The sequence below is a fragment of the Chinchilla lanigera genome, unplaced genomic scaffold (assembly GCF_000276665.1).
Source record: "Chinchilla lanigera isolate Chin_1 unplaced genomic scaffold, ChiLan1.0 scaffold00009, whole genome shotgun sequence".
NCBI classification, from domain to species: domain Eukaryota; kingdom Metazoa; phylum Chordata; class Mammalia; order Rodentia; family Chinchillidae; genus Chinchilla; species Chinchilla lanigera.
In genome coordinates, this window is record NW_004955410.1 from 36,212,530 (window position 1) to 36,231,369 (window position 18,840).

The 18,840-nt window shown below is 46.8% G+C and overlaps 1 protein-coding gene across 1 annotated transcript in view; it reads left to right on the top strand.

The window, feature by feature from the left end:
* The window catches only part of Podxl (podocalyxin-like), a gene marked incomplete at its 5' end in the record, with an annotated part of 48,174 nt that overhangs the window by 20,733 nt on the left and 8,601 nt on the right, over window positions 1-18,840 (top strand). The window contains 2 exon segments of the mRNA XM_005377546.2: window positions 16,499-17,137; window positions 18,257-18,513. Of these exon segments, the coding sequence (XP_005377603.1) occupies window positions 16,499-17,137; window positions 18,257-18,513 (896 nt within the window).

Sequence of the window (18,840 nt, forward strand, 5' to 3'; positions counted from 1 at the left end):
TCAGGGCCTGGCGGCCAAGCAAGGGTCTGGGAAGAGGGACCCTGGGGGACTGGGAGGGGTCAGACCTCTGCTTGGCTGGACTTGAGACAACGTCACACTGTCATTCTCAGTGGCTGACAGCTCTTGTCAGGAATGAAGGGGCTTCTAGTGCCTGCTGAGGTTGGGCAACACCTTGAAATGGCTCCGAAGGTAGCCTCCTGCGCAGGCAAACGTGTCCACACCCTAAGGGTCCTTAGAAATCCTGTGGGCCCATTTGACAGATGTGTTTCAAGAGGGAAGACAATTTGCCTGGGACCTGGGGGCCAGACATCCCTCCACCACAGTGCAGGAAGACATCTGTTGGTGTTGCCTGGTTTCTCCCCTTGGAGATTTCGGCTTCATTTCCATGGAGATGACAGCTGGGACTGAGAGCTGAGGGTGACTGAGGAAGGAGGGGCGGACACGAGTGTCCAGGCCCGGAGCCTCCGTCCCACTGTCTTCCTGCCTGCCTTCCACACGCCCTCTTCCCGGGGCATTCTTTCCAGCTTCCTTTCCAGCTATTAATAGTCTCGAGTCAGTCCAAGGTCTGGAAATGGCTGGGAATAGGCGGAAACAGGCCCTCACCTCTCCCCAGGGGTGGAGGCTGAAGCCTGGCTTCTCCCGTTCCTACCCTCCACCCGCTGGGGGGACCGGGCACCCAGCTACCATGGCTGGCACGGCCTTCAGCACCGGTGTCCACGCTGTTTCCTCCCTGCGAGGGTCTGCTGACATCTCACTCTCGATCACTTGCTGAGCTTTCGCTCTGTCTGCTGCATCTCAGTTCATGTTGTCATTCTCATCCTCGGTGACTTTGGACCCACTTGGAAACAGTGAAACAGCCTGGCCTCTGCTTCCTGACTCCTTCTGGCTCTACTCCATTCACCCACTGCACTTTGCCAACCTGAACTTGATCGCCACCATAGACTACCCTGCTTCTGAAATGGGCTGTTGACTTCCTTCCCTAGACCACCACCTGCATCCACTCAGCACCTTTGCTCAGGCGCAGTCAGCCTTTGGGATCTGCAGGAGATTGGGTCCAGGACCCACCCTTTCCCCCAAGATCTAAGGATGCTCAAGTCTCTTATGTAAATGTCACAGTATTTGCATATAACCTACCCATGTCCTTCTACAGTCTTTAAATCACCACCAGGTTATTTATACTCAATATAATGTAAATGTTGTGCAATAATTATCATTCTATATATTTTAGGGAGTAATAAGAATGCACAATACAGACACAATTTGGTAGTACTTTTAGTGGTACTGGGGAATGAACCAAGGGCCTTCCCACTGGGTTATGTACCTGGTCATTTTTCACTTTTCACTAAATTGCTAAATGCTAAATTGCCCAGGCTGGATTTGCATTGGGATCCTCCTGCCTTAGCCTTTCAGTGTGCTGGGATTCCAGGATTGGTGGAATCCAAGGATTGGAACCTGTGGATAAGGAGGGCGGACTGTGCATCTGTATCGCAGTTTGAACTTGAGACAGCCAGGCAGTGGCCTTTCCCAGTCTGTGAGCTTTATTCCCCGCTCTGTCCGTCTTGTACTTTCCCAGTCCACAATTCCAGCCCAAGACCCCAAACCTCCCTCCTGCTGCCCTGCATGCCCAACAGGGCCCAAGCAGCTGGACGTTGCTGGAGAAGACTCCCACGATCTGGCTGATTGGATTCTTTTTACATTCATGATCCCATGCCTCAGTCTGACACCAAATATTCCCTTGCTATCAGCTTTTATTTGTCTAGTGGGATGATTCTCAGAGCGTGGCCCTCCGACCACGGCAGCAAATTCTCAGGCTCCATCCCAGCCCAGCTGAGTCAGACACACTGGGGCTGGACCCAGCGGCCAGCGTGTTAACAGGCCCTACGGGGAATTCTGCTGCCCACTGAAGTTTCCAGGGCCTGTTTCCAAAGGAGTTTTCACACCTTTCCCTCAAGTCTTTGCATAATCTCTCTTCCTGGATCACTTCACCCAGAGCACTGTATCTGATTTCATTTGACTTGCTTGAGAAAGGGAAGGGGGAAGCTGGAAGCTCTTCCACTGTCCACAGCAGAATGACAGGTGTGCCTGTGTGCATAGTACCTGGCCGCTCCCTCCCTGGCATTTGAAAGCTGGAAGTGGCCCGCTGTGTGTCCTCTGTATCTTAAGGAGCCTGTGAAACAGCAGAGAGAGATAAACACGTTCCTTCAAAATAGGAGCACCATTATCCATGCTGCTACCCCCTGCTTCACGTAGAAACCCAAGCTGTTGTGTCTACACCAGCTCCCTCCAGCTTCCGCCACATTCTTTGCTCCCCTGATATCTGATGCAGCCGCCGACACCTGCACACACGCTTCCCTAAGCTCGATCCTTCCTCAGCCAGCCTGACTCAAGCTGCCGCCTGTGCTGTGCCCATTGAAACCACAAGTCAAGCCAGACACTGTGTTGCTCACCTGTAATCCCAGTTATTCAGGGAACAGGGGCAGGAGGGTCACAAGTTCAAGGCCGATGTGGGTGATTTAGCATGACCCTGTCTCAAAATAAAATAACAAGGGCGGGAGATGTAGTTCTCGGTGCTCTCTGGTTTCAGTCACTAACAGGACAAAAAGGAAAAACAAAAAACCAACAGAAGTACTTGCATCTCCCTATTTCTCTAAAGGTACCTTTTTTTTTTTTTGGTACTGGGAATTGAACTCAGGACCTTGCACTTGCCAGCTGAGTTATACCCCTGGCCATAGAGGTAACTATTACCTACATTCATTGTTAAATTCTCTGTAAGGTATTAGAAATATTTTCTGATTTCTGCCCTAAAAATATGTATTACTTAGTTTTTCCAGATTTTGAAACATTATAAATGGAATCAAGCAAGTATTCTTGTCCTTTCATTGTGCTGACTGTTTTTTTGAGGCAGGGTCTCACTATGTAGGTCAGGCTGGCCTTGAACTCATTATGTAGTCTAGACAGGCCTCGAACTCACAGCCATCCTCCTGCCTTGGGCTCCTGAGTGCTGAGGTTATAGGCATGCGCCACCACACCTGGCTTTTTTTGTTTGTTTGTTTGTTTGTTTGTTTGTTTTTTCCAGTACCAGGAATCGAACTCATGACCTTGCACTTGCCAGGCAGGCGCTGCGCCACTGAGCTAAATCCCTAGCCCCGACACACTTAAAAAGCTGCAGGCTTTTTAAGCAATAGATTAATGTTATAAATTAAGAGATTAGCCCATTGTTTTAGTGGATATTTCCACTACACAAATATCACAACTTATTTTCTATGCTACTGTAGATAAACATTTGCTTTGTATCTGTATGGGAACGGTATAAAAGTACTTACAGGCATATATGCACCTGCCTGTGGTAACCGCCTAGTGTTATAATTGAAAGTTGTGGATTTAGAGAGGTGTGCATGTCTAACCTTACCTGATAACACCATACTATTTTCTAAAGTGTGTCTATTTTCTAAAGTGTCTATTTTCTACCAGTTTATACTGTCCTGTATTCTTGGTACCCATTGTCTGACTTAACTTTTTTTACAGCGTAGTGCATATGAAGTGATAATGTCTAACCTTATTTTGCATTTCCCTAATTAATAACATTTGTTGATATTCATGTGCTACTTGTGCCCCTTTTTCTGTGAAATACTTATTTATCTCTTTTTCTCTTGGATGATTTTTTTGTTTGCCTTTGCCTTGATTTTCTTGGGCTTTCCCATTTTTTTCAGGGTGCAAACTTCTATTTATTTTTTGTTAGTACATATGTGCAGCATGAAATAGTTACATTCCTTGTGTGGAGTTGCCAATGGACATGACACGTCTCAATTTATCTTTTTACTTTGCTCTTTATTTATACTTTAGGTTTCTCATATAAGAGAAACAAGATATTTAAGCTTTTGTGTCTGACTTATCTCACTTAATATTATGATCTCAAGGTGCAGCCGTCTTCCAACAAATGACTCAAGTTAATCCTTCTTCATGGCATAGTAGTACTCCAGTGTGCATAAATACCGCATTTTCTTTATCCATACATCTGTTGTTTTCTTGTAAAAGTTTTGGAGAAGATTGCCTACAATTTCATGGAATACTTCTGGTAAAGATGATATGTTCCTTTTCCCCCATTTATTTACTTATTCAGTCATTTATCAGAATGGACTCAAGGAAGTGTATTCTTTTGTTCCAATGTTTTTAAAAATTTTCTTACTTGAGTTGTTCCAGGTTTGGCATTGGAAGCTAGCTCTTTCAGGTCAGTGCATCTCTTGAGTTGGTACCTGTGTCTTTTAAACTTGTGTTTTCAAGGAGCAGTCCCTGACGTACTGGCATCATAAGAAAGATGCTCCAGGCGCCTCTTACCTTTTCCCTGTGTTAGCACGAGAGCCAGCCATTGCCCCGGGGAGCCCGGCTCATTTATTGGAGCAAGGTATCAGAGAAAACCAGGCACTTTGTGTACGCCGCGCTGCTGGCTTGTTACCATTCTCGATGCTGTCAGTGGACACAGCTAGGAAAGGCACTTTTGTGTACTCTGCTATGTGAGCACGCACATCTGCATTTATTTCTATCATAAATCAAGATATGTTCGTACTGACATTTCGGGCTCTGGTGAAGAATCACAGCCTAGCATCTCTGGCTCCAATCCAACCTCCTCCCCATCCCACTCGCTTCCTTTGATTCCTCTGAAAAGTATTGATGTGACTGACTACTGTAACTTGGGGGAAAATCTATATAGAAAGAGTATTTTAAGTACAGTAGTAAAATGGTTTCTCTCAAGGGTATAGGCAATCAGCTTCAAACCAACTTTACATTTATTGCAGTGTTGAACAAATAAATTACAGAGAACATGAGCCAGATTTTTCATTTTGGGAGAAAATCACATACTCGTTCCCCACACCCTTTAGAGAGGTTATGTTACACTTTCGTACGTAATATAGTTAATCTTGTTTGCATAGTCTCCATTTTATCCTGGGATTTCCTAAACATCTCCATTGATTACCTTTCTAAATTTACATTACGTAAAACTAAGTCTTTATGATGTATAGTTTTGGGGTTTTTAACAAATGCAGATCTTGTATCCATCAGCCTAGCACCCTCCCCACCCCCCCCACATGCACATGCGCACACACGCTCATGCGCAGGCATGCGCAAGCATGCGAGCGCACACACAAATACGCATATATATTCCATTGTCTTTAAAATAACCTTATGGGGAGGGAAGGAGGCAGCTTCTCCCCATTCCCTCAACTGATGTTTTCTATCTCTAGAGTTTTGCCTTTTCTGTGATGTCATAAACCGAATCAAACCCTATGTAGCCCTTCGGCTATCCTTAAAAAAAAAATTAGGTGGGTCTATACAGTTGTATAAATTAACACATCTTACTATTGCATAATCATGGGATGAACGTGCCAAAATTTGCTTATGCATCCTCTCGTGGCAGGATATCTTGGTGATTAGTAATTTGGGGCTGTTATAAATAATGCCTCTATAGACATTTGCATGCAGGTTTATGTGTGACCGGAGGTTTTCATTTTCTTTTGTGTAAGTACCTAAGAATGGAAATACTGGGTCATATGGTGATGGTGTGCTTAACTTTAGAGAAACTGGTGAAGTATTTTCCAATGCTGTACTAGCCTGCATCCTACCAGCCATTCATGAGAGCCCCTGCTTAGCATTTGGTACCGTCACTTCCTGTGCTGTTCTAATAATTTTATAGTGATACTGCATTGTAAGGGTTTTTTTTCCCTGTCTTTGTTTCTGTGATACTGAACATTGAATCCACGGCTTTTGCAGTGAACTATGTCTTCAGCCCTTTTTATTTTTTTCATTTTCTAAATTTTGAGACAGGGTCTCTCTTCACCATTAAGTTGCTCTGGCTGTGCCGGAACTTGCAGGTGTTTGCCTTTGCCGCCCAGACTGTAGGGTGCCAGGTGTGCACTGTCACGCACTGCTGCATTGTGGTTTTAATTTCCATTTGCCTAACGATTAGTGATATTGAACATCAATTTATATATTTTAACATGTTTTTAATTTTAAAGAAAAAAATTCAAAACAAGGCAATAGGAGGATAACAACGGTTAATATATTGTATACTGTTATCTTTCAATTAGTTACTCAGAATACAAGATAGTGGCATTTAATTGTCCAAACAATATTAGCACAAATCTTTCTTTTCAGTGAACTAAGAGAAATTAGTAGTATAACGATCTTAACTATCTTTATATATATATATATATATATATATATATATGTATGTATTTCCTTTTCCCTTCCTTCTTTTCTTCATTCCCTCATCCCAGTTTCTCTTTCCTTTTGAAGTTTCTTCCTATTTTACACTGTTGTACATTTTGGATCTTATTTACTCTCTCAGCTTCTCACACTAGGGAGACAATACAGTGTTACACATGTGCACCTGGTTTATTTCATTTATGAGTATGGTCTTGAGTTTCATTTATTTACTTATAAAAGTCTCTAGTTTATCCCTCTTTATGCCTGAGTAATGCTCCATTTTGTAAAAAGACCTCAGCTTTTTTATCCATTCTTCAGTTCATGGACATTTGGGTTGTTTCCAAGATCTAGCTATGACAAATTGTGATGCTATGAACATGAGTGCATGTATATCACTGTGGTATGATGTTTTTAATTCTTCTGGGAGGATACTCAGAAAGGGAACAGCTGGGTCGAATGGGACCTCCAATCCTAGTTTTTTGAGGAGTCTCCACGCTGATTTCCATAGTGCTTGCACCAATCTGAACATCAATTTATATGTACCTTGGGCATTTTTTTCATTTTAGATCCTCTGCCCTTAAAAAAATTGGATTGTCTTTTTATTGTTGTTTTAAAAGGTTTGGTTTTTTTTTTTGTTTGTTTGTTTTTGTTGTTGTTGTTGTTTTCCATCTCTTAGGGAATTGGCTAGGGTTTCTGTACAGTGTACAGAATAGGAGTGGTAAGAAGGTCTTCTTTGGCCGGAGAGATAGCTCAGAGGCACAAGTACCTGCCTGGCAACAGCAGGATCCTGTGTTCGATTCCCAGTACAAAGAAAAGAGAACGTTTTCTTTTTTCCTCAAACTTGAAGGGAAAGCACTCATTTGTCCCCATTAAGTTTTGACATTAGCTGTAGGAAATATAATTTATTATGTCAGTGAAGTTCTATTACTGGTTTGCTGACTTTTTTTAAAATCATGACTCAGATGATTATAAAGTTTTTCTTATTTTGTGTGTGATATGATGAATTGTGTTGATTTTCAAATTCTGCGCTGTCTGTGAGATGAGCCCTCTTAGTGATGATGTACTGTTCTTTTTATATATTGCTGGATTTGGCTAGCCATTAGGAAAGTGGAAAAATTCAGAGCCACAGTGAGATATTATTTATGCCCTCTAAGGTGGTGGCTATCATGAAAAGAGATGAAATTATTGGAGAGGATGTGGAAAAACTAGATCCACAAAACATTAGTGGTTGTCACGTAATGTGGAGCAGCCACTATGGAAAATAGTTCAGCAGTTCTTCAAAATGCTAAACACCAAGTTAACATATGACTTACCAGTTCCACCTAGGTCTGCATCCAAGAAAAAGGAAAACATGTTAATATAAAAACTTGTACACAAGTGTTCCTAGCAGCAATATTCATAATAATTGAAAAGCTGAAATAACCCAAATGTCATCCATGGATGAGTAGAGAAACCAAATGTAGATCCATACCATGAAATATCACTTAGCAATAAAAAGGAATAAAGCACAGCGACAGGCTACAACATGGGTGAGCTTCAAAATAAATCAGATCCATATGTGCAAGCATCATATTGTCTCCCTAGTGAAGAAGCTGGAAGAGTAAATAAGATATTATAAATGTATATTAATTCTGAAAATAATGTCATGTTAGCCTTCCAAAGTTTTTTCTTCCTTTTCAAAACAGTTTTTAATGATTTCAAGTCTTTTGGATTTTCATAGAAAATTGTTATCTTCAAGTGTTTCACCTCAAAATGCTTCTTGAAATTTTTAGCTTCTCTGTAATGTTTTCTAGTTTTCTGTATATGGGTCTTGTAAGTTTTGTGGTGAGATTTATCACTATTTTATATTTTAATTCTCTTTTAACTGATATGTTTTGGTTTTGTTTGTTACCATGAAGTGGAAGTATAGTTGCTTTTCAATAAACATTTTTTTTTTTTTTTTTTTCCAGGAATCAAACTCAGGACCTTGCACTTGCCAGGCAGGCGCTTGTGTCGCTGAGCTATATCCCCAAGCCCTCAATAAACATTGAAATAAAGAACATGGGAGAACTTTAAAAACAAAAATAAACCTTGAAAACTAAGCTAAGTGAAAGAAGCTGGTCACAGAAGGCCACTGATAACACTTTACATGAAATGTCTAGAATAGACAAGTTTACAAACAGAAAGCCCTTTAGTGGTTACCTATGGCAACCATAGCACTTTTCTTCTGCTATGTCGTTGGTGTAAGGGTTTGTAATAATCTAATCAGGGGTTAGGTTCAAAATGTGTTGTTGCTGTGGATACCATCAGTCTACAAGAGCCTGCAAAGTTCTCTAGTAATACCTCTGTCTCCCTGCTTGGCTGTAGGTCTTTTTTTCATGCTTTTCTCCAGCCCAGCAGAATTCCAAGTAACAAGTAACAATTCCATTGTTACTTGCATTTGCAGGACTGTGGGACTCAGGAGGGGACATTGTCTGAGGTTCTGATTAAACCTCACACAAGGACGGGAACTTACTGCTGAGGGTGTGGCCTTCACCAAGGCTGTTAGATGTTAATGCTTATTATTAGCACACAGCCCTTAACAAGCCTTTTTATTGTTTCTGCTCTCTTCCCCAGCTGCAGTGGGCTTCCAGCGGTGCTCTTAGAATGGAGATTTTGTTGAGTGCCACTTGAAAGCTTTTTCCCTTGACCATACAGGATATGGGGCTGTCTGGGCTTCCCGGCATTGGCCAGTCTCTTCCCTGGCCACCCCCACCCACGGGGAACCCGTTCTCAAGGCGTCCTCCGGAGCACTTCCAGACTCCTTTCAGCGTCTACTGCCCCTTTCACGCTAGCCCATGTGTGGCCTTTAGGAACTCATTTGAAAGTTTCCCTGGGGTTGTAGGTGTGGTAAAGTGCTTACCTAATAAGCAGAAAGCTCCCAGTTTGATCCCCAGCATCACAAAATGAGTGGATAGACACACAAACAAAAATGTACCTGGATATTGCTACTGAAATTTGTCCTGGCAAAGCCACTGCTCAGGTTGGTTCTTTCTGAAGTCACCTGGAAGCTGAGCAGGGGCCTCTGGTGGTTAGAGCGGTAGCTTTCCTCAAGACCCCAGGTCCCTGGTGGGACAGGGCCATCATCTGACTTTGGTTTCTCTGCTGTTCTCCTGTTAAGAGCAGGGTGCAGTTCTTTTCCAGCTCTCTACTCTTAGCTGAAACGGTTTCCTTTTGATGAAGTTCTTAACTTTGATGAAGCCCAACTTAAGGGTCTTTGTCTTTGGTTTGATTTTTTCACACTCTGTCGATGGGGTATCACACACAGACCCCTTTACATGTGTGTCACAGTGAAACAGCCTGCTGTGGAGAGTTTGTATAAGGCTGGAATTATTTGATCCTTGAATCTGGTTGTGGAGTTTATATATGAGGAAAGAGTTGACCATCTATTTACTTTATGGATGTAGGGTAAATTATTATTACACTGAAGTGAGGTGTGAACAGATTCATAGCCAGTAGTTAAGGACCTAAACTGGTGGTTACGAGCTCAGAAGGAGCAGGAGCGAGAATTAGCACTTGGGAGTTTGGGTGGAAGGCCCTCAGCACTCCTGCTGGGACACTCTGGAGAGGGAGGATGTCTGTCTCCCTCTGCGGGGGCAGGGCTCTGGGGAACCAGTGGCTCATTATGATGGTTGTTTTGTGGGCTCATGACCAAGTGGCCATGGTGTTACTAAATTGCCCAAGCTGGGCTCAATTTGCAATCCTCCTGCCTCAGCCTCCCAGTGTGTTGGGACTACAGGCAGGCACCACCACACCTAGCTCAGGGAGGTGATAAAAGCAGACATGTATTGATCTGCCTGTGATTCCAGTTGCCCTGCTTCCATCAGCAGCACCGTCCGTGGGCTCAGAATGTCTTCCTCTCTACCACAGCAGTCCTCTGAGCACAGGGAGACCCTACAGAACTCATTCTTAAGGCCAAGCCAAGGAGCCTTAAGTGCATGATTCACTTGTCTTGCTGTGAACCCTCCGTGCTACTAAATAATGAAGCAGGGAGGATTATGGAGCATCCCTGTGGTGCCCAGCCATACGAGTAAATGGAAGGACCTCATACCGACAGCATCCCGTGGGCCACATTGCTGGGAAATGAAACCACAGCCAGTCCTCAGAGTGGCAGGGCTGCAGACCGAAGCTGCCTGTGCTCCATGGTGTAGACAGACGGCCTCACTAGACCGTGCAAGAGCAGAGGTGTGGGGCTGCTTCTGACTTAAGCCTGATACTTTAGGCAGCTCAAGTATTTTATTAGCTAAGTATCTTTTAAATAAATTCACTTTCAGCCAGGCATGGTGGTGCATGCCTTTATCCCAGCACTTGGGAGGCTGAGGCAGGAGGATAGATGCAAGTTCAGTGCTGGTCTGGGCCACATAGTGGACTCAAGGCCAGCCTGAACTACATAGCAAGACCATGTCTCAAAAAAACAAAAACAAACACACAAAAAATTCACTTTCTATTTAAAGCAGAGCTGATATTAATGTTTGCAGCTGAGAACCCCGCTTCTCATAGCAGGATATGGGGGAGCAGATTAGGAGATTTAATAATGTTCGAGTCCTAAGTTCCGATACTGTGAACAAAATGACCTTATTTGGAAATAGGGCCTTTGCACATGTAACCAGGCCAAGGTGAAATCACACTGGATCAAGATGGCCCTTAAGTCCAATAACTGGTGCACTTATAGGAGAGGAGCTGCAGGGTAGCCCAGTGATAGTCTGTGCTTAGCATGCTCAAGGCCCTGGGTTTGATTCCCAGTACTTCCAACCCTCAAAAGGAGAGACACGCAGGGAAGAAGGCTGTGTGCTGATGAAGCCAGAGATCATTGTGTGACAGGCTGCAAGCCAAGGAGCACCAAGAATTGCTAGGGAGAGGCAAGGAAAGATTCTTCCCTCCCCTGTGTCTTCATAGGGAGCATAGTTCTGCTGACTTCAGACCTCTGGCTTCCAGAACCACAAGAGAATTCATTTCTGTGGCGTGAAGCCACCTAGTGGGAAGCCATTGGTCACTACAGCCTTTTGAAAGGAGTATGCAGTTCACTGTAGGATGGGTGGCTGCGTTTTCTGTTGTCGGTCAACACACGTCTTCGTTAGCTGGGCCTGGAGCTAGGAAGTTAGTGAGCTCTCCATACCTGGACCTCTAGAGCGCAGGACTGCTTAGCCCCTGTTCACAGTCCCCTTCGGAGAACTGCTGTGATCGCGGTGCTGGACTGGCTGCCTGCTATGGACTCATGCACACCTCTTTCTCCTGGAAGTCAGTTCTAATCTTGCCTCCACCACTGCCCTCCCCCCATGAAATCAGCAGCTTTTCCTCCTAACATGTGGCCAGTGAGGACCAGGCACAGCAGAGCTCTCCCCATGTGTGAACCACGCTCCCAGGAACACCCCAGAAGTCATCACATCCAGGACACCATCAGTTATAGGATGTGCTGTTGTTTTATCAATCACTTCAGAAAAAAACAAACCACTATCTAAGCGTCACCTGTAGTCACTTACACTATATCCTCATTTCAGAGACATGACATACTTGAATGCTAGAACTCATGGAATACAGTATTTTTGAAAGCCTCGGAAGGGAGTGACATTTGAGCTTTTTGGGGGCAAAGTTAGAGTGTAGTGAGCGGTTCATATAGGATAAATGTTTCATATTTCTCTTGCTCCAGTACTTAGGATTTCTTCTTATACATTATTCCAGGGAATTTTTGGCAACTCTACTGCCCCTGGTCCATTTTTTGTTGTGTAACAAAATACCAGAGGCTGGCTACTTTATAAAGAAAAAAAGTTGACTCGGCTCATGTTTCTGGTGGCCAGGAAGACCAAACAGCATGGTGCTCGTTCTCCATGAAGGTCTTTAGGCGGGGTGGTAGTGGGTGGCAGGAGCACATGGTGGGGAAAGCTCACGTGGCAAGAGGAGAATTAAGAAGACAGGGAGGGGCCAGCTTCTCTGTGTGACAACAGCTCTCTGTCGCTGTCACAGGATCTCACCCACTCTTGGGATACCTAACCGACTCCACCAGAACAGCAGTAATCCCTGCATGAAGGGTGTTCAAGAGCCAGGCACCTCCCATCAGCCCCTGCCTCTTAAAAGCTCCTCCCAACCCTCAACACTATTACATTAGAGACTGAGCTTCGGGCTCGTGAACCTCTCGTGCTGGAGCCATTGCTTCAGCTGTTTAATGCAGGCTGCCACTGAGTTCAGTCCTGTAGTCAACCAACTAAGAAAAAAAACAGAATGTTCCTAGCTGTGTGAACCCGCACATGGAACATAAAGTTTGCGGTGTGTGTTCCCACATTGGCAAATTCCGTCTGATATGGAAATGATCCTTCCTTGACCTAGTGCCCTTACACATATTTGCTAGCTATTTTGTAAGTATTTTTAGCACACACGCCTGTTCCTGGGTCAGACTGCGTATCTGTACCCCCGGGGCACCCTGGAATCTGACTGTTGTTGCAGACTGAGGAGGATGAAGAACGGTAGGAATACTGACGAGCTTCGGGTTCTGCGTCAGTGACTCGGGGGAGGTTCCTGAGAGCCTTGAGCAAGGTCGGCGCGGCCTCATCAGACAGAACAGCAGTTGGGTCTGCGGCAAGCGAATGCCGCTGGAGCTGGGGATTTGTGTGTCGTCTCATTTACCTCCAGTATCCCGAGTCACCATCCAATTCTCAGGGTCCCCTTTCTGCATAAGAGACACCGTGCGGGCCGGGGATATAGCTCAGTGGCATAAGTGCCTGCCTAGCAAGCGCAAGGTCCTGAGTTCGATTCCCAGTACCAAAAAAGAAAGAAAAAAAAGGGGGGGGCATGGTGCTCTTATGCATTGAGTCAGCGCTGCAATATGGCAATTGTGGGACATAGCTTTTGGCTTTTCTTCGGCTATGAACCAGAGAGTCCTTTAGTGCAGTCTTAGAAGGACTGGTTTTCATTCTGTACTTTGATAGGACGATTTAGGAATTTGGGGTCTCTCTCTCTCTCTCTCTCTCTCTCTCTCTCTCTCTCTCTCTCTCTCTCTCTCTCGCCATTACCGGAGACTGAATCCAAGGGCACTCTACCACTGAGCAACATCCTCAGCCCTTTGTATTTTTTAAAAATTTTGACACCAGCTCTTATAAAGTTTCCCAAGCTGGACTCATACTTGGATTCTGCTGCCTCAGCCTCCCAAATAGCTGAGGTTACAGATGTGCACCGTCATGCCCGGCCTTTCCGCTCTTTCTTTCTTTAAGCCAGTAGTTTTTCATTGAGTAGTGGCTCATCTTCCCCAGGGGACTTTGGGCAACAGCTGGACACAGTTTTAGTTGTCCCAGCCGGCAAGGGTTATGTGTGTGTGTTACTTGGGTAGAGTGGACAGAGGCCGGGGATGTTGCTGAACATCTTATAATGCCTAAGATAACTTCCTGTAACAGAGAAGAATCCATTCCAAAATGGCAGTCATTCCAGAGTGGGGAGAAACCCTCTTCAGCTTGGCACTACAGTAGCAGGTACCCATCCCACCCATCATCCCCTGAATTCTCTAATTCCCCAGCCATGCTGATACCGCACCTCCCTCAGCAGCCTCATACCTCTTGACAAGACAGCTCTCCATTATGAGAAGCACCATTACTTTATGACCTACAAGAAGGGAAAGTCCAGCTGGGCATGGTAGCACACCTATCATCCCAGCACACTGCGGGGCTGAGGCAGGAGGATCAGGAGTTCAAACCCAGCTTTGGCAACTTAGTGAGACTTTGCATCAAAATAAAACAATAAAACGGGCTGGGGATGTATCTTAGTGTGAAGCCCTAATACAATTTCTTGCTGCTGCAAGACAACAAACAGCAGAGAAAAGGGCAGGGGGACACCTGGCAAACTCTAGGTAGTGGAGTCCTGTCCCCGAAATAGAGTTTTGGCTGCCTTTGGCCCCGGCAAGGCCTCCTCACTAATCCTGGAAGCCCTGCTACCCACAACTGCTTGATATGGTTCTACTTCTTAGTAACAAAACCTTCGTGATAGACACTGGGACACTGCCCAGCTCACAGAGTAGCTGGCATGGCAGAGACCAATAGGGGCGTGTCCCTTGGTGAGCTGTGTACTGCTGGGCCTGCCTGGTGGCTCTGGGTGCCTTGAGCAGGACCCCCTGCTACTGTGCTCCTCACCATCCACCTTCTCTTCCCTCCCTAGCTGGAAGGAGAGTACTCAGTGCATGGGGCAACGTCCTAATAAGGGCACTTTCTGCTGCCATCAGTCTCACGGGGTGAAAGATTACCGGACAGAGGTGTGTAGATGCTGGCCGGCCGCAGAGGGTGGCTTGAGGTGGTAACATCCTGCCTCACCATGGCCTCGCTTCTGCTGTAGGTAGAAAACCAGGAATCAAAACCACTAGACTCTCTCTTTCCCCCACTTGCTGCATAAGGAAGCAGTTGATGTCCTGACTCCATCCTCCATTCATCCCCAGCATCCATAGCGGCCCACAGGTGGCCATTGCCCAGTCATCTCTGTGACTTTTTTTTTTGAGACAGGGTTTCACTATGTAGTCAGGCTGGCCTCGAACTCATGGTAGTCCTCCTGCCTCAGCCTCCTGAGTGCTGGGATTGTAGGCGTGTGCCACCGTGCCTGGCCTATCTCTGTGACTTCTGATGAGACAGCTCATAGCTTGTCTTCCCACTTGCAGGCTCTCTCCCTCTGATCTCCCGGGACCCCAAAGCCACAAGCAAGCTTGTGTTTCTCAGCCTATACAACTTCCCCTCTTGAGCTTCATTGATTATTTCTGTTTACAGCTAGAATAAAATTTAAAATTCTTATTAAGTGTCTGAACTTAATGTCTTATTTTACCTAGGATACATTTTTGTTTTGTTTTTTGTTTTTGTGAGACAGGTTCTTGCTATGTAGTCCAGGCTGACTGAACTCACTCGAATACCCAGGCTGCGCTTGAATCTGTGATCCCCTTGCCTCAACCCCCTGAGTGCTGAGAATACAGGTGTATACCACTGAGCCTGGTTTAGGTATAATTTTTTTTTTTTTTTGTAGTGGTACCAGAGATTGAACACAGGACCTTTGTGGTGACCTATAGCCCTTGCACATTTTATTTTCTATTTTGAGGCAGGGTCTTGCTAAGTTGCCCAGACTGGGCTCAAACTTGCAGTCCTCCTGCTTTAGCTTCCCAAGTGCTGAGGTTACAGGAGTGTACCACTAGGCTTGGCTGTTGCATATGTTTTGTTTTGTTTTGTTCTGTTTTGTTTTCTTTACTATTTTCTTTTTTGGTACTGGGAGTCAAACTCAGGGCCTTGCCCTTGCCAGGCAGGCACTGCGCCGCTGAGCTACATCCCCAGCCCTGCATGTAGTCACAGAAGAGAGCCCTTCTGTGACTCTCAAAAATGTTTCATTTGAATCAGAGGTTCCCTACCGGGAATTTCTTGCATTTCTGAGCCGCACTTTCCCTTCCCGGCTATGTTCCAGGCACACGTGTCTTCTCCGGGTCCCCGTTCCTGTCTCGGGGCCTTTGCAGGTGCTGGTCCCTCTGTGGGGGGACTGTCTGCCCACCCTACGGCATGCGCTTTATCTTCTTCAGGGCTTAGCGTAGCAGTCATCGCAGGGCCACCTTTCCTTCCCTCTACCTCCCCTGCCCTCTGCGTCGTTTCCTTGCTCACATTCTCCCTGTAGTCACCAAAACCTGACTTTTAGTTCTGTCTTTCACCATTGCACCTGCAGGGTCCAACACGAGCCTTGGCATACAAAAGTGCTCTTACTAAATATCTTGTTAAACCAGTAAGTCCTTTCTTCCCCGGCCTCTCCCCCAAGGGGAAGCACCATGCCGCACAGAGCCCAGGGACTCTGCGCCCTTCTCCCAGTAGCACAGCCCATGATGGCACTGACCCATCGTTTGTGTGACCCCAGTTAATCACAGTTTCTCTTGCTGCTTGTAACTTCCCTGGGAAAGGCTGCCTGGCACCCACTCCTCCTGCAGTAGGGCCAGGCCAGCTCAGCAAGCAGCAGCCTGCGGCGTCTCTGTGGCGCATTTCCCCAGGCACTGTGGAGACGGGGAGCTGTGGACAGACTTGAGGGGCTGCAAGTGGGTCAGGGGAGAGGACAGGGACCCCTGCAGACTCCATGTGGCCAGCTCAGCTGGCCTCGCCTTCCCCTTCCGTGGAACTTCCCTCCCCTGTGTCCCTCTTGGCATCCTTCACGGAGGGTCTGGAACTCTAGAAAACTCGGCTCAGGAGGGACCCAGGCCTTCAGCAAGGCAGATGTAGGGATGGGAGTAAGAACAACCTGGGAGAGAAACTCCGCCTGATATCCTGACTTGGCCCTGTGTCTCCTTTGTCAGTAACAGCCCGGCCCGGCAGTACAATCGCCTCAACACAGGCTTCTGCAAAATCTGTGACGTCTGCATCCACAAGCCAGTCAGACTCCTCTTCAGTTCCCACTACCTCCAAAGCACCTTCCATAAGTTTAACAAATAACGTGGCAACCAGCTCTGCAGGTCCCAAAGACTCAGCTCAACAAAGCACCTCTGGGACTCTGTCCACCAACGCACGTGCTCCAACTACCGTGAGCCCACAGGCAGGGAGCGCCGCCCACCCCACCACCACCACCGCCACCACCGCCGCCACCACTGCCACCACCACCGCGACCACCGCCACCTCCCCCAGGCCTGAGAGCACAAGCAACAAGAATGACAACGCAGCCACCACACAGTCCGTGTCCTCTTCAGAAAGCCAAGTAAAAGCTTCTGGATCTCAAAGTCTACCCTTGGAGACCACAGCATCCCCTTCTGCTCCTTCATTGCCCAGTGCAGGAAGCTCAACCACCCACCGTGTCAGCCGCCTGCCCACTGGTCCTACTGCCATGCCCTCAGGGACCTCTCCTCAGGGACAGGACGGCCCTGCCATACCGTCCGGTAGTTCAGGCTCTGCGCCTGATTCTAGTCTCACACACACAACCCAGAGGACGCTCACCACTCAAAGTAAGTAAGACCTTGGTGGTTGTTTTTATTTTTGTTTTTCCAAGCAAGAAAAAACTCTTCAGGGCTCCCCCACCACCCCAGGCATCTGATCAGCTAGAAATGAAGGCATAGATGACAGTGAAACATCTGGTATCTTCTACCATCATTCAGACCTGGTTTCCTATTTCAGGGTTGAGCAGAGGCCAGCAGTATACATATTCTGATGAGAATTCCATGTTTTGTCCTGCCCAGGCGAGCACGTAATCAAGCCAGCAGTCTTAGCCACAGGCTAAGAGACAGGGTCCCTTCATCATAGTGATGGAGGCAGGGTGTTAGAAGGTTCTAGAAAAATGCTTCTCAGACCTGTTTGATGGCAATCCACTGTGAGAAGCGCAGAAACCTGAATGTTATGTTATAACCCAAAAAATACACATAATACACATCAGTGAAGCATATAAACTAGGGACTAACTAGGGACTCACTGTTTGTTATACATTCTGGTATTTTTTTTTCTGTTCCATTTCCTTTTACTTATTTTTTAAAGTGCTTCTCCTAGTCCTGTAAGTTAAATTCAAATTCTACCAATGAATCGTGAGCCTCAAAATCCCGACCCACATCAAGACCTGCTGAACCAGAACTGTGGGTGTGAGCCTGAGACTCTGCATTTCCAGAAGCTCAGGTGACATGGAAGCATGCTGGAAGAGTTCACAGCCTGCCACAGTGGGAGACAGTGCTCGGGTCCTACAGGGAGGACCCGGGTCTCTGAGGTGGACGAGTCTTGTGTTCAAATCCCCCTCTGCCACCCACTGGCACATGACCTCAGGCAAATCATTAAGTCCCTCCGAGCCTCAGTCTCCATGTTTAACAAATGGGGATAATGATGGTCCCTTCCTCTAGGAAAGTACCCTTGATACGGCAAGTGCTTGGTGAATGTTAGCTGTGGCCATGGCCACTGTTGTGACTTCTTTGGCTCGGTTCTTGGTCCAGCTGGTCCAGTCTGATGTATCCTGTAAAATGGCAGTGGCCCCTGTTCTGTCCCTTCATCCTCACAGCCTGCTTGGTGGCGCCGCTTGCATGGATTCTGAAGCCTCTGCAGGGTGGGCCTCCCCTCTCTCACAGCCTCTGCTTCCCCCATGACAGCACCCACGAACGTGCCAGCCGGGACTCAGCAGACCACCAGCATGCGGCCGGGCAGCCAGGTGCCGGACAGGCCCGTGCCGGGCAGCCTGATGCCTCCCAGCCCTTCAAACGCTTCTGCTGCGACACCACAGCCCACGGACTCTGCAGCAGAACCTGTGACTACGCCCGGGGCGCAGGGATCCACAAGCCTCAGCACTGTTTTGGCTTCTTCAAGCCCCAGCATACCCGATAAAAGCTGGAGCTTTGGGAATAAGACGGTAATTCCATGATGGGCAGGGTGAGCAAAGGAGCCCAGTTGTAAAGAAAAACATTTCGGTGCCCACCCCCACCTCGGGTCTTCTCCTGGGCTGTGAGGAGATTTTGTCCATTTGCTTGTCACTGTCTGTCCCCCTCTATCCCCCAAAGCTGCTTAGACAGCTGGGTCACCAAGGACATATTTGGTCAGACGTGACCCCCAGCTTGCCACAAATTCTTCCTCTCTGTGTCACGCCCCGGAAGCAGGGAACCCCAGCTGCAGCCGCAGCTGCGCCCCCCCCCCCCCCCCCCCCCCCCCCCCCCCCGCCCAGGGGAGAGTCCAAGGCCCT